The sequence below is a fragment of the Pteropus alecto genome, unplaced genomic scaffold (assembly GCF_000325575.1).
Source record: "Pteropus alecto unplaced genomic scaffold, ASM32557v1 scaffold75, whole genome shotgun sequence".
NCBI classification, from domain to species: Eukaryota; Metazoa; Chordata; class Mammalia; order Chiroptera; family Pteropodidae; genus Pteropus; species Pteropus alecto.
In genome coordinates this window covers 25,075,184-25,091,134 of record NW_006440638.1, presented here as the reverse complement: position 1 = coordinate 25,091,134, position 15,951 = coordinate 25,075,184, and the positions used below count along the sequence as shown (strand labels likewise).

The following is a 15,951-nucleotide window of genomic DNA, read 5'->3' as shown; positions in this document are numbered from 1 at the left end:
ATACAACATTCTGCCTGAAGCCCTTAAGACTGAAGCAGCAGCTGACTGTCATCCTGGATGAGATGTTCGCTGGTGTCTCTGAGCCTGTTATCACCATCTTTGAGAGCTCAAGAGGAATAGTGATGCTACAATCCACTCTGTGGGATTCTGGCAGCCCTACTCCCCAAGATGAAATCCAGTCAATAAGTACTCATTTGTCTACCCAGTATGTAGGTATACCTGAACCAACCTTCTGTGGCCACTAAGCATACAAGCCTGGAATTGTTAGTTACTGGTTCAAGTAATCTGTCTTCCTAAATTGACTGCAGATTCTCAGAGAATCGGGATAAAGTCTTCTAACTTTTCCCATACTCATCTTTGCTATATTAGTTATGTACCACTGTGTAATGCATAAGCCCACAATTTAATGGCTTTAAACAATAAACATTTATTATCAGTTTAGCTGAGTAGTTGTGGCTCATGCTCTCTTGTAAAGTTGCAAATTACAGACCACCTGAGGCCTTGACTGGGGCTGGAGGATCCACTCTGAGTAGGTTCACACACATGTCCTCAGCTCCTCACTATGTGAGTCTCTCCACAGGACTCCCTGAGTGTCCTCAAGACATGGTACCTTGCTTTCCCCAGAGCAAGTAATCCAGGAGAGAGCAAACATGAAGCACACCCGAGGAAAAAGTTGCAGTCTTTAATAACTTAATCTCAGAAGTGACTTACCATTACTTCTGCCGCTTTCTACAGATCACATAGATTAGCCCTGATCTGCCATGACAGAGGACTACACAAGGGAGTAAATATCAGGAGTGGGGATCACTAGGGTCCATTATGAAGGCTGGCTGCCATATCTGCCGTCCTAAGTTCTCAGGAAGTTTTTACTGAACCTGGAATGGATGAATCTTTCAAGGGGGAGCTTGAAGCTGTTGCTTTACTTTTCAATTAATTCAATCTTAGCTGACACTCTCATGCTCTCTGCCAATCTAGTTGATTAACAGCTCTCCAAGGCAGGAAAATTCAATTAATTCAATCTTAGCTGACACTCTCATGCTTTGCCAATCTAGTTGATTAAAAGAGCAAAAAGCACCAGAAGCAGTCACCTGTGCATCTGTCCATCCCTTACAGGAGCTTTCCCTTCCCTGATTCTACTTCAACAACCAAAAAGGCATTTTAAGCTAAATTCAGTTTCTCACTCACCCAAGCAAACGGCATCCTATGCATCCTATCAATGCAATGAACTCTACTGACAAGGGCAGCACGAACCCAATGATGGCAGAAAGAGGTATCAAGAGGGGCTTAGAACCTGGCACTTATAGCATGCCTCAGCAGAACAGGGCAGGGTGGAGGAACTCATAATAAAGAGAAGGCACTGGGATCACAGGAGTTCCCAGCCTCATCTCCAGGAGCCCAAAGCCACACTGTTATACTGCTTTTGTTAGTGTATTGGCAGTAATTTTTAAAGTTGGGAAAGCAATTCAATTTCTCCCCAACTTACATAATTTACTACCATCAGACATACTCTTGACAACTAAAGATGACAAAACTTGTAAATAGACGCAGAAGCTGAGTTGGTACGGCAGTATATAAAGACTGAAGCCACTTGCTTTGGGTAAGGAAGTATCGAAGTGCCTTCATCCATTTTTTTCTATGCCTTCATTTATGAAAGATATTTCTCACTGGATTTAAAATCTTTGACAGGTTTTTACTTTTGGTACTTTAAAGATGTTCCAATGTCTTCTGGCTTGATTGGATGAAAGTCTATATTAGTTCTTATGTTTATTTCCCTATAATGTCTTTTTCCTCATTGTTTTCATATTTTTTTTATCGTTCTCCAGCAATTTTGATTATGATGTAGCTTAGTGTGATTTTATTTGTTTATCCTGCTTGAGGTTTATTAAGCTTCTTGAATCTGTTTCTAGTTTTCATCAACTTTGAAAAATATTCATCTATTAGTCTCCAAATATTTTTTCTGCCATTTTTTCTCCAGTCTCTTCTAGAAATTCAATTATACATTGGACTTTGATATTTTCCCATGGGTCACTGAGGCTCCATTTTTATTTTTTGTCCTTCTCTCTGTGCTTCAATTTGTGAGGCTCCTGTTATATTTTCAAGCTTGCTAATCTATGCTTCTACAGAGATTTATTTCTGTTAAGTCCACCCACTGAATTTTTCAGAAACTGTATTTACGGTTAAAGAAATTCCATTTGGTTCACCTTTCCATCTTCCACTGTGCTCCTCATTATGCTCCAGTATTTCTTTAAAACCTTCAAACTTATCATAACTGCTGTAAAGTCTTTTTCTGGTGATTCTATCATCTCTGTAATTTCTCAGTCTACTTATATTGACTAACTTTTCTCCTGATTATACATCACAATATCTTGCTTCTTCACGTGTCTAATAGTTTTTTATTAGAGGCTATAATGATTGCTACATTGTTAAGTATTTAAATTTTATTGTCTTCCTTTAATGAGTACTGAAGTTTGTGTGAGTAGTTAAGTTTGTAGAGCAGCTTGATCATTTCGAGGTTTTTTTTCTCTTTCTCGTTTAAATCAGCTTTGAGGTATAATTTACATACCAAAAATGCACCCATATTAAACATATAGTTCACTGAGTTTTGAGAAACATGTACACTGATGTAACTCTCACTACAATCAAGATACAGTAATTTTCATCACCCAAAAAGTTCTCATGTCCCTTTGCAGTTGGTCCCCTACCAACCCAAGGCAACCACTAATCTGTTTTCTCTCAGACTTCCTGTTTCTAAAATTTCATATAAATATAATAATACAGTATGTATTTTTTATCTGGATTCTTTTGCTCAGCATATTCAACCACATCGCTGTATTTATCAGTAGTTCATTCTTTTTTGCCGCTGACATGTATTTCGTTGTACTGATAAATCACAATTTGTTTATCCATTCATGTTGACAAACATTTGGACTGTTTCCAGTTTGGGGCAATCATGAATAAAGTTGCTATAAATATTCATGTACAATTCCTTTGTGGTCACACGTTTTCTCTTAGGTAAATATCTAGGGATGAAATTGCTGGGTTGTATGGTAGGTGTACTTTTCTTTCGAAGGAATTTTCAAACTGTTTTCCAAAGTGGTTGTATCATTTTACATTTCTGCTAGCAATTTATAAGAGTTCCAAAGTGTGCATTCTTTTCAACTCCTGGTATTGTCAATCTTTTTATTTTAGCCATTCTTGTGGTCACAACAGCCTATCTAATCATTGTTTAATTTGCATTTCCCTGATGACTAATGATATGGAACATCTTTTTATGTGCTTGCTGACCATTTGTATATCTTCTTTAGAGAAATGTCTATGCAGATCCTTTGCCTGTGCTTAAATTGCATTGTTTTTCTTTTTGCTGAGTTGTAAGATTTCTTTACATATTCTGAATGCAAATGTTTTGGCAGATATTCATATTCCAAATATTTTTTCCCAGTCTGTGGCTGACCTCATTTTCTTTACAGTACGTTTTGAAGGTCTGAAGTGCTTAATTTAGATGAAGTCTAACTTATCTTTTTTTTTTTTTAATGGTTCAAGCTTTTTATTTCCTAAAAAATCTTTGCCCATCCTAAGGTCATAAAGCTTTTCTCCTATGTTTTCTTCTAGAAGTGTTCACTTCTACATCTAGATATGTGATGTATTTCTACTTAATTTTTGTGTATGGTATCGAGGCTTGTTTTTTAAGCTATGCGCCCTTCCCTCTGGGGCTAGATAAGGCAAAACATCTCCCGGTCCTAGAAACAGTTCAACTTATGGCTTCCCGGCAGCTGTTCTTTGCTTTGCCTCATGTTTTACCCTATGTACACACAGATTCGTGTTTAGAAAAAGACTTGAGGAGACCCCTAAAAGCAAATGTCCAGAGCTTTTCTTCTATATTGCTCTTTTTCTCCATATTGTCTCTGAAAATTCAAACTGCTTTGGCTTTCTCAACTCTATCTTCTCAACTCAGCAAGACTGCTGGGCTGCTTGGGTTCCTCCTCATAGCTCCGAGATCTGGAAATTACCTCTAGCATAAAGCTGGGAAAAGACCACGCGGATTGGCTCATTATTGTCTTTCCCTCAGGGATCACTATCCTAAGCTGCCCTGCCTGTTGCCCAATGTCTGCAAACAGTTCTTTCATATATTTTGGTCTGTTTTATGGGTGCTTACAGAAGGACAAGTTCTATACTACTGACTCCCTTATTGACAAACACCTCTTCATCCCATTTTGCACTGGCTTAAATGAGAAATTTATCCATATAGGAAAGATTCCTCTGACTTCAATGACAAGCCCTATTGGATTCCTATTGCCAAGTGAAAAGCCTTTAGCTTTTTCCTAGTCTGCCTTATCATGACTAGAAAAATGACTTCAATGATGCTCTCAGTAAACAGCCAACTGGATGAGGGACAGAGGGAACCCAATGGTGCTGAAGAACTTTACATGTAGAGGAGACAGAAAACCCAGGTTAGAGGTTAGAGAAGCTGTGTTCCTGTGTCACCAACTACACGTGAACACTGTACACAGCAGGCAGGCAGAGCCATGGAAGTCCCAGTATTAGAATGAGACCAGTCGGATTTGAATTCCAGTATTCCACTTAGTGGCTGCCACAGCCTTAGACAATTCTATGCCTCAGTTTTCCCCAGAACTAAAATGGGATAATATGAGTACCTACCTCACGTGGCTAATGTGAGAAATAAGAGTTAATATATGTAAGGCACATACAGGGCTTGGCACATAAAGAGCACTCTATAAACGTGACTCAGTACTGTCACCAGATCAAAAAGGCCAAAGCACCTTCAGCCAAAGTACCTTCAGAGCCTGTAGCTCTGACCTCTCAACCAGGGAAGGCTTTACAAGGAAGACTGAAAACAGATCCTACATTTATTTACATGGTCTCAAAATATCTCCCCACAAGTTACTTATTAATTACAAAGGGGGAAGTTGTAACTTCACAGCAGAGACCTGGAGGAAACCCTTTACCCAAGTCATTAAAGAGAACCTCACCAATACCGGGACAAGATCAGGGGTCTGATACACTGAGGTTGTCCCAACATCACTTATGTATCACCCCCACCAAAAACACACACTTGAATGTAATCACGAGAAAACATCAGATAAACCCAGTTTAGGACATTCTACAAAATCACTGGCCTGTACTCTTCAAAAGCATCAAGGCTAGGAAAGACAAAGAAAGTCTAAGGAACTGTTCCAGACTAAAGTGATATGGCAGCTGAATGCAAAGTACTACCTTGAACCAGGAAAAAATAGCTATGAAGACAGGATTTGGGCAACTGATGGAATGTGAATCTAGACTGGATTGATAACACGTTAACGTGAGATTTCCCGAATTTTGATAGTTGTACTGTGGTTATAAAAGAGAACACCTGTGTCCTTAGAAAATTCACGTTGAACTTAGTGATTAGAAAATCACAGCCTGCCCCAATCCTAAGTCTCATTGCTCTTCTTATGACTACCTTCCCGGTAGGGAGCAAAGTGCCACCTTGGGCTTGAGCACTGAGCCAGAGTACCAGCATGTGCTAGCACCAGTCTGGCAGGCAAGCAAACCAGGCCCAAAGTGAGGTAGAGCCATGCAGAGACCTAACATGTACAGTGCAGACTGTACATCCTATAGATTTCAAAGAAGAACAGTATGGGCTAAGGTTGTTATGGAAAGTTTCCTGGAAGATGGGCAGGATGTGGCTAAGGAAGGAAGAAGAGGAAAGCATTTAGGGAAAAGAGGGATGTAAGTAAGGGGAGGAGGCAGAACCAGGTTTGGCAGGTGTAGGGGCTGGGAAAAGAGCAGCCCATGGCATTTTGCCTCATCCCAGTGTCTAATAACATGGCTATTCTCCTTGGCCCAGGCTGCAGGGCAGACCGTGGTAACTGCAACATCCACAGCACAGAAAGAGCTCAGAAAGGATGGAGGCAAGTTCAGGAGTCTGGCTGTTGGGCAAGATGCCAGGATATCACCTTAGTCCCAGGCAAAGAAGGATCCACCACATAACACTACTGGCAGCTATGGTCAGTGGGAGCAAGGACTGAGATACTTTCTGCTGATTAAGTGGTTCACATGCTATGAACACCTTCAGACAGCACTGCCCCCCACCCACCCCTCCTCACCCTCATGCCTCACATCACTGCAAATCAAGGCTCTTGATGGAAAAAAACCCACATTTGTTTAAGTCTCCCTACACTGTGGTTGCAGACCCCAATACCCGTCCTTCATCATCAGTCTCTTCCAGGGCTTCTGGATCTCAGTTAGTTTCAGAGCTCTGGCCGAGGGTGGGGGAGGCACTGGAAATCGCAGAGCTGCAATCTTCAAGTCTGTTGCCTCAGAAATCCCAAGGGTAAACCCTGGCCGGTGAGAAGTAGCCTTGTCTGTAATGTGCCATGTTCAAGTGAGCTCTGAGTAAGTCTTCCCTGCCCACTGTGCTCCTCTTCATGTGCAGACGTAGCACACGCTGGGTGCAGGCAGCCTCATGAAACAACCTGCAGAACTCACTACCAAACAGAAAACCTGCTCTAAGGCTCTGATGCCACCTTGGCCAAGACATCTGCACTGCGTGTGGGTCTGGGCAAGAGATGTGGTGTGCACTGAGGCTGTTCACCTGTTCCTGCAGGATGGCATCTTGAGCTTGTGTCATTTTACCCAGGAGCTGTTACCACCTCACCTCCCTACATCATTTTTCATGTGATTAAGTAAAAATGTCTTCTAAGAAAACAGGAAAACTCATGAAGAACACTGATGAGCTTAAGAGGCTAGGACAGCCCATGGACGAGAACAAAAGTTGGGGGGAAAGCATGTTGAGAAAGGTGAACAAATTAAAAAAATGTAAGTTTTGCCCTCAATGCGTCCCAACCTACTGTGCACACAACTTTGTCCATGAAAAAGAAAATAGAGAAAAAGCTTGCAAGCTCTTGACATCTGTCACTGGTTGGTGATAAGAAAAGCCACATATACTTGACATCAAGTCTTTAAAAGAAATTTTAGAGCCAAGAAAAACACTGGTTGAATGCCCCTGACAGCTGAGTGCCCTTCTTCCTCCATCATCCCCTTGCTGCATACCACCACCCCTACATGAAACCAGGCCCTAGATAAGGTATGGAACACCTTTCAGAATGAAGAGGACACTTTAAATCAAATGAAAAGGGGAGAACATGTCTAATGATAAGATGGGATTACGGTAACTCAAGTGAGAAGTCTTTTTCTCATAGGCATAAAGGCGATTCCAGTGGTTGACAATTCCTCTATGGCGGGCACAGGAGTTCTACAGTGTGCTGATAACTGGGGAGTGCTCATAAGAGACTTTTTTTTAGCAACTCCACTAAAGCCTGGAACCATGCTCACCAAGCAAGGTAGAGGTTCCCCGGTTTCACCCACCCTGGCATTAGTCTCTGACAGCTGTCCAGAATTGAGGCCGGACTAAAAATCCAAGAGTGGAAGCATCTCTGCTTTCTCTACATCTAAGTGGAATGTGGTGGACAGTCAATAAAAGCTAGTCAACAATAAGAGCTACTTCACTTAGCTAAAAGCAATGTCTCCAGAGCCTGGCAGCCTGACTCTATCACTTACTGGCTGAGTGACTTGGGCAAGTTACTCAACCTCCCTGGCTCACTTTCCTTATCTATAAAACAGAGATAATATTAGCACCTACCTCTCAGGGTGGCTGTGAGGATTAAATGGGCTAATACACAATGCCTGGCACTGAACAAGTGCAGCAGGTCTGCCCACATCATCACGCCATTTATCTTAGGAGGCACTGTCAATAGGACAGGGCCTGGGAGAAGGTCACTACGTCCCTATTTCTTCTCCTACAGCCCAGAAGACACAAACAGCAGATATTCCTCATGGGAACCCCAAGATATCTGATAAGGATGTGATAAAACTGCTTTATAAGAAAGGTTCTCAAAGAAATAATATAAATGGAGCATGAGGTAAATGCAGAAGCTGACTTTCCACCCAATAATTTAATTTACCATCCTTTTTAAATGCAAGATGTAGAAAAGAAGCCTGAAACTGAATAAGACAGTTCTCTGGAACCCCCTCCAAGCACACTGCCTCTTTTTCTGAGAGCTTCGGCCTGTTCGCTCTCTAGCCCCTAGAACTGACGGCCAAATCCCAGATCTCCTTTGCTCTCGCCACACCCTACCCCCAATCCCGTGTTGAGAGCCCCTTGCATCTCCTTCATCTCCCATACTGTGCTCAAGCAGGGCTTCCTTGGGGATGCTTCCCCAAGTCTCCTGGCAGAATCCCGCATCACTCCTCTTAAGTCTGTTCAAATTTCTCCAACTCTCTTCACACTGTCAGCTCACCTACAGCCCACTCCAGCTGTGGGCCCCTCAAGGACAGGGGACTGGGCCTCAGCACTTCTTTGTCAGGGCAACACATTGGCCTTCTAATCTGTTCTGCTAGAGCTCATATAAGAGTCTGTTGACCAATCCACGAACTAAACAAATGTAGTTCTCAACAGGAATGATTCTGACCCCCATGAGACATTTGGTAATATCTAGAGATATTTTTGGTTGTCACATCAGGGGGAGCTACTGGCATCTAGTGGGTAGAGATCAACGTTGCAGCTAAACACCCTACAATGCACAGGACAGCCCCCAATAACAATGAATTATCTGACCCCAAATGTCAATAGTGAGAAATGCCAAGTTGAAAAACCTTGAGTTGGATGATAACTTCCTAGTAGTGGAATATCTAAAGGAGACTCACAAACCACTTCTACACATCCATGAAGAAGAGGATAACTCATAAGGGTCATCCCTAACTCTTAAGATTATTAATTACTCTCCTTATAGTCATATAGCACCAAGGAGACAAATTCTGTGAAAACCAACAGGTAACCTGAAACCATACGGGGCCCTAGAAATCTCTTGCCAGTTACTGAATGGATTCATGTGCTTCCCACGCCCCTGCTGCTCCAGGAGACTCCACCTCTTACACACTGGACCTCAGTCCCAGGATAGGATTGCCACCTCTGCATAGTCAGAGCCCAGGCCAGGAAAGCAAACCTAAGATGTAACTCATACAGGTACTACATGATTGGTCACTTCCGATTTATATTTTTAATGCTATCGATAGCCAAAAAATAGCCTAAAGCTCCAGATAATACTTTGGACATAAAAAAATAAAAGAGTTAAGAAAATCAGAATTATTCAAATAGTAAAAAAATGAGGTGAAGTAGCCAGAGCTACACAGTAATTAGAGAGTGCACCTGTGTAGAAAGAGGGGCTGAAAAAAGGCAGAGTAGGGCTAAGAGTGTCTGGAGTCTCAGGGACCTGGTTTACATTTTAGCTCTCCACTACTAGCCAGGAGTTTGTACTAGACACTTCGCCTGTTCGCTATCCTTGTTTGTAAATGAAAATAACCCCTCCTTTCAAGATCCCATAAAATATATCAAGTGCTGAACACAAGAGCTGGCACACTGCAAGCTGCAGAAAAGAATAAGCTGACTCTAGTGGCCAGTGCCACCACCTGCTATCACAGGACTTGGAGCCGATAAAGCCAGGGATTCAGATGCAGATTCATCACCTGTAACTGGGCTGCCCCAGTTCACCCACTGGCCTCTGATGGCTCATGAGAGACTCTATAGGTGAAAACACAAGGGATGGGTGAAGGAGGGAGATTATTACATATACTGAAGCCACTTGGTTTGGATGCATCCTAATCTGGAATTCACAATCACTGTGCTGGTTGGGTTAAAGTTTTTTTTTTTACTATTATATGCCCTATGAAAAGAGAGTGAAAGGTAACATGTTGTGCAAACAATATGGAAAGGAAAACGTCTAACCTAATTCAGAAAACAAGTTACTCAAACACTTGTGAAATGTTCGACAGGTTTCATGAATGCAAACATTGTAATAACAATGAAAGTGATGACATCACCCCCTATCCCCGCCTCTTACTGAGGGCCTAACATGTGCCTGACAGTGATCCACCTTCCTTACAGACATTCTTTCTAATCCCCACATTCCCAGAAAAAGTATTATGCCCATCTTGCTGGGGAGGAAACTAAAGCTTCAAGAAATATGTAGGTTGCCCAAGGGCACTCACTCACTACAGGACAGAAGCAGAAATGGAAGCCTAGATAGACTGGTTCCAGAGCCAGGGATCTTGCTATTTTTAACCACCTGTAAAACTTTTTCAACAGGACTTCATCTTCATGCAAATATTATACTAATTGCAAAGGATTTTAAACAGATCATTAAAACGGTAGAGACTTGATAGGACCATATAAGGCAACACTTAACAGAGGTATTTAAAAACCTAAAAAAAACATTTCATTAAATTATTCTACAATTCAGATTGTCCCCTATTCAGACAACTCTCCTTGCTCTGATTTTATTCCAAATTAACAAAGTTTTATTATAAAGGAGTAGATCACCATTATGAATAAACGCTACCAGAAAAATCAGCATTTAGAAAACCTAAAAAGTTTCTAAAAATAAAGACCTCTAACCAGCCCCCATACTAATGTTGGCCACACTCCTTTACCCAATGGGCACAATACTAGCCTGGGACCAAAAAAAAAAGATGCTCTCCCTTTGTCTTGGCTTGCATTCCAGAGGGAGGAAAGGAAACTGACATTTTATTGAGTGTGCGTGCATTGGGTGCCAGGCCGAGACAGGTGCCTTCATTCGCGAGCTCCAGCTCCAATTCAGCCATCACTAGGTTTCATTATTCTACCAGGAGGCGGTGGTTACTGAGTGACTATTTACTGAAGCAGGATATTCACATAATCTCAAAGTATCACCGAGATAATTTATTAACTGCAAAGGGGAAAATGTATCTTTAAAATGGAGAGATCTAGAGATCTGCCCTATGCCTAGTAATTGACATTATCACTAATAGTGGGACTGCCTGATGTCACATGCCTCCTAGTATGCTGTAATATGAAGCACACAGCATTATTTGGGCAGTGTTCTTACTGTAAAAAAAGGTTATCTGAATATAATAGCTCCTCCAGACCAAATTCAGGAAACACAGGGCTCAGCAAAACAGTAAAAAAAAACCACAATAAGGAAACACTCATACAACTCCAGAATATGAGATGCTATATATGTGAAACTGGCCAGGGCTCTTCAAAAAGGCAATGTTGCTTAAAAAAAAAAAAAAAGTGCGTGCGTGTGCGTGTATGGGAAGATTCTTCTAGAGTAAAAGTGACTTAAAAACATAACCAAATGCAATGTGTGGACCTTGATGGAACATAGTTCTTAAAAATTCCAGCTATGAGAGACTTGTGACATTTGGAAAAATATAAATATGGACTATTATAAACGTGCAGTTATTTATTTTCCTAGGTGTGATCATGAAACTGTGATTATGTAGACGACTGTCCTTATTCTTAAGAGACTCAACTGAAGTTTTTAGGGGTAAGGTGTGATGCTGACTACAACTTACCTTCAAATGGCTCAGCCAAAAAAAAAGAAAAGAAAAGCATAGAGAGATAAAATAAATGTGACAAAATGTGAACAATTTCTGAATCTAGGTGGAGGGTGGAGTTTTTCACCCTATTACTATTCATCTTTCCCATATGGTTGACATTTTTTAAGATAAAAACTGGAACAGGATGGAAAGAGGCGATTCTAAGAAAGATTGTCCCAACGCACGGGGAGGTTAGTGCGTCATGTGAGAAAACACCAGGGACTCTTATTTGAGATTAAGATTTCAAAGCTGGGTAGACTGGTCTGTGACGTTACTTTGGGCATCAGGTGAAAAAGCTATCATTTCTCAATGCCAATAGTGTTTCTGTAAGACACTGACATCTTCGCCCAGATGGCTAGTTCTCATATCTGTAACATGAAAATAGGCAGGATGATTTATCCAAGCTCCTAAAATGCTTGTTTTGTTAATAAACCAATTCTGTCTACACTTAAACCCAGACCTCTGACTGTGCACAGTGAAGGAGGCATGAGTTTGCTTTGCATTCACATGTCTTGAGAGTAAATACCCCAAATGCCAAGACACACACACTGGCCAGTACTGACCTCTGGCTGACAGTGAGGCTGCTGCCCTGCACTGGAGCAATCTGATGTGAACTCCAGTATTGATCGGCCCTATTCTGCTGTGACTTTAGTCTAAGTGACTCCATCAAGTCAAAGACTATAGATAAATCCACCAAAATAAGAGGAACTGTTTGGCAGGCGGATCATGACAAAAACCCCTAATTTCAAGCATTTCTTTCTATTCAGATACCCAATGCTTTTCGGTGACATCCCAGAAAATCCTGAGTGATAATTCCCTTTATAAGCCTGTTGCTGAGTTTGTTCAGCTCTCCTAGCTGGACCCTACGGAAAGTTCACCGACTTAATAAAGTGATGCTGATGCTGGGACACAGATAGGGGCCTATAATAGTCTGTATGTTTATGTAGCTTGGAGGATCATCTACCTACATGTATTACCTAACATACAGACTCTCAACTGCTTGAACTGAGACTGTTTGAAAAACCCCCACATGGTGAGCCAAGCACCAAGATGAAAAATCCTTGTGAGAATCAAAAACCTACCCCGAGATGTTAGTGTATATGAGAAGTCTTTCTCTAGGACAAAACACTCCAGGGTGAAAAACACAGCAACCTGTAAATGGAGAAAAAAAGTGATTTTCTGGGTAGAAAAAGAAACATAGAGACAGTGGTATGAGGATTCACTGAAATCGGGATGTAAAGTGATGAAAAGTACCTTATAGCTTGTGTGGCAGAGAAGTGGGTCCATCTTATAGAATTGGGCTGGTCCAACAGGAAAAGGGAATATACCTTCCCTCAGAATTGGGGGAAGTGTCAGAGAGGAGAGGCACTGAGATCACTGCTTAGGGGGACAAAAGAAGCCAAAAGGGAAAAGACTATGATCCCAAAGAGGATAGGGACTATTAGTTTAAACTGCTCAGGAGAGGCCACTGGTATTTAAAATACACTTGAAGACAGTAACAATGAAACTGATGAAAAATGGAGTGGCCTCTTCTTAACAAACAAGACTTCCCTCAGGAGCTGCAAAGTGGACACTCTTGATGGGAGCCTGGCACTTCTGACAGCAGTTCTGCCAGACTGAGGAAACAATGCTGTGACTAGAAGATTAAAAGCCTGGACAAAGACAAAGAGCTCACAGCTATACTTCCTTGAAACCACTTCCACACCCCCACCTGCTCCCCATCTCCGCTTTTTTGCCCCCAGCAAAGTCATTTCAAATGTAAAACAGTACTTCAGATTTCCTCCTCCTCCCAGCAGTGCAAAATGGAAAAGCCTCACAGTTCTATTTCACCAGAACCAAGTTTAAGAGCTAAGAAAGGAACTTCCGAGACTGGATCTCAGTCAGTGGGGTTCTCCTTGGCCTGCTATCCGCTTCTAGGTGGGGGACTAAGGCTCTCACTCTCATCTGCATTTGTGTCCAGGGCAGACACAGCTCTAGCCTTTCCAACTTTTCTCTCCATCACTCCTACTCATCATCACCCCAGGACCTACTAGCCATTTCCACAAGTTTCCTCCATGTCTAGTTTCACAATGAGCAAGAGACAACTTTCTACTCTGGTCTTTACATGAAGTACAACTATAGTGGGATCTGTACATGTACTCACACTGAAGATTAAGTAAAGAATTGATTATGTCCCTGAAGACTCACAGTGCTAGCACAATCACTCTGAACATTTTCAACCTGGCACATTTCTCAGCTGCAAGCAACAATCCCTGTCATAATCACATTTCTTTCTCCGAATCACAAGTATCAAACTCTAGGGAGCAAGTCGGGCTATTAGCATCAATCAAACCCACAAAAATAGCCAGAGCAAGGCTAAGAAATCTTAGGTTAGGAAACAAAATAAAAACTATGACTATAGTTCCTTTAAAGAGAAAGGAAGGCCAGCTAGAGGAGAGGTAAGTGGGAAGGGAGTGAAGACCCACACACTATGTCTTGAAAACACACACAGTTCATGCACGCAAGTCAGCAACTGATTTTGGCTACGTAATCACAAATTATTACCGTAGGAACAAGTGGGTATTTGTTAAGCAGGGAAAACAATAGGGAAAACAAAAAGAGAAGTAGAGACTAAAAAGGACAGAAAAAGTGGTAAATATATACAGTCTGGCACTTGTTGCAAGACGTATCAAGGCGAGGCAACCAGGAGAAAGTGGTGTCCAAAAACAGCCCTTCAGGGTTACCTAAAGCCTGAGAGAAATTACCAAATAGGTTCCATGTTACAAACAAGGAAAGCTGCAACTCCAGCAACTGGACCCTACAAGACATTCATACACTGCTGCAGGATCCCTTCTCTGTGCAGAAGGTAGTACTTTCTGCAGGAACTTCCCTCTCTGCCCACGTGAGCACAGTGGAGAGAAGTGCTAAGAACAAGTCATTTTGGAATTCATGCCTCTGTACAGATAGTTACAACTCTTCCTTCCCCGAAACGCAATCACAGGGGCACTCTTAGGCCTATGAAGCAGCCAAAACTTCTTGGTACTTTAATAAAGGGAAGGATGCACACTAAGAAAATTCACAAACCCTCACCTTACTGACAACGGGGTGGAACTTCTAGTTTTTCAAAAGGGCCATCTGGGGCTTTCTTTTCCATCATGAAACCCTAAAGGAAGGGTCCCTGGTGACATAGCAAAGGGATTTGGAGACTTCCCAGCCCTTCTGTACCTCCTTCTCAATTACGCCACTAGGTTGCCCAAGTCTCATAGAATGGAAGAAAAATTGAAAGATAAATAATAAAAGTGGGCTGGGAAAGACAATGGCCAGGGGATGGTTGACACACAACTTAAGCAGGAAAACCTGGGACAAAGATGGAACAGGTGGACCTGTTTAAGAAGAAAGGAAAGAGGAAATGTGCAGAAGGTGGTATGGATGGGTCCTGCTCCGACCAAAAAAGAAAATAAAACTGAGAGAGAATGTCCCCAGGTAGAAGATGTCGGGGAGGAGGCAGGACCGGGAACTGAATGCGTGGCCTAAACAATCAGGTATTGCAGCGTAGCGGCATTTAAATACGAACGGGAGATAGATAGTAAATCATTGAGTGTACGTGAAGAAAACAGCTCAGCATCAAATGGGGAATTAGGGATGGAGGTTCAAAGTGCGGAATGGAGGCTAAGAAGAATCTCTGAGAGGGTTACGACCCCAAGCCGAAAGTGGGGTATCCTTAATTCGCGATGACAAGGTGGGAGGGGAATGAGTTTTAGGCGGGTATCTCAGAAAGGGTGTGTATGAGTTGTAGGAGAGGTGGGTGACCCGTGGCTTACAGACTGCATCAATAAACCCAGGGGCTCAAGATCCTGGGTCGGGGTCCAGAGGTCTCCCTAGTCTGGGTATGCCCAGCCTGGGCTCGCGGGAAGAAGGCACCTTTGCCAAATGGCCCGGATCTTCAGGCCTGAACTCTCCAGGTAGGAGGGTCTCGAGGGGGGCCTGGGCCGGCAACTCGTGGTGCAGGGCCTCAGGAGGGGAGAGGGTCCCAGACTCACGCATCAACGTGCTGAAGGCCACGACGCCGAGCAGCCCCTGCAGGAAGATGCCGAAACTGTGCATGAGCGCGCCGCTCTCGCAGCGGCCCGCCCCGGACGCGACGGTGGAGGGCGGCACACCCGGCAGTCCACGGCTCGAGTTCCCAGCGGGGCCCTGCATGGCGGGCCTGGCAGAGGGGCGCGCGGTACCGCGTCCTGCACGGCCTCGCTGCTTGCGGAGGCCGCGCTACCGAGCCGGGAGCCCGGAGCCAGGAGCCCGAGCCGGGAGCCGGTACCTCCGCGGCCCACTCGGCGCCGCGCGTAACCCGACGTCTGAGATTGCAGCGCCTCATTGGCTCTGCCCGGCGTGGGGGCGGGTCTCTGCTGCTCCGGCTCCCCCCTTCGGGGGGCGGGTCTCCGGCCGGGCGAGGGGCGGGGTCGCGGGTCCCAATCGCAGGTAGGACAGACCAGGTGAGGCCGGTGAGCAGATTGCAGAGTGAGCCCTGGGACCCTGAGCTTCAGGGCAGGACCAGAGCAG

The 15,951-nt window shown here is 43.4% G+C and overlaps 1 protein-coding gene across 4 annotated transcripts in view; it reads right to left on the bottom strand.

The window, feature by feature from the left end:
* The window catches only part of LOC102893438 (store-operated calcium entry regulator STIMATE), a 66,560-nt gene extending 50,819 nt beyond the window's left edge, over nt 1-15,741 (bottom strand). For 2 of the 4 annotated variants that reach the window (XM_015593767.2, XM_025050705.1), the window contains exons 1-2: nt 15,435-15,572; nt 12,498-12,567 (exon numbers count right to left, since the gene is read on the bottom strand). Coding sequence is in view for 2 of the 4 variants with exons in the window: in XM_006917541.3 (XP_006917603.2) it covers nt 15,435-15,594 (160 nt within the window). In the remaining 2 variants the exon portion in view is untranslated. Of the gene's footprint in view, nt 1-12,497; nt 12,568-15,434 lie in introns of all 4 variants that reach the window. The other 2 variants (XM_006917541.3, XM_006917542.3) reach the window with 1 other exon arrangement.
* Between the last annotated feature and the right edge of the window lie 210 nt (nt 15,742-15,951).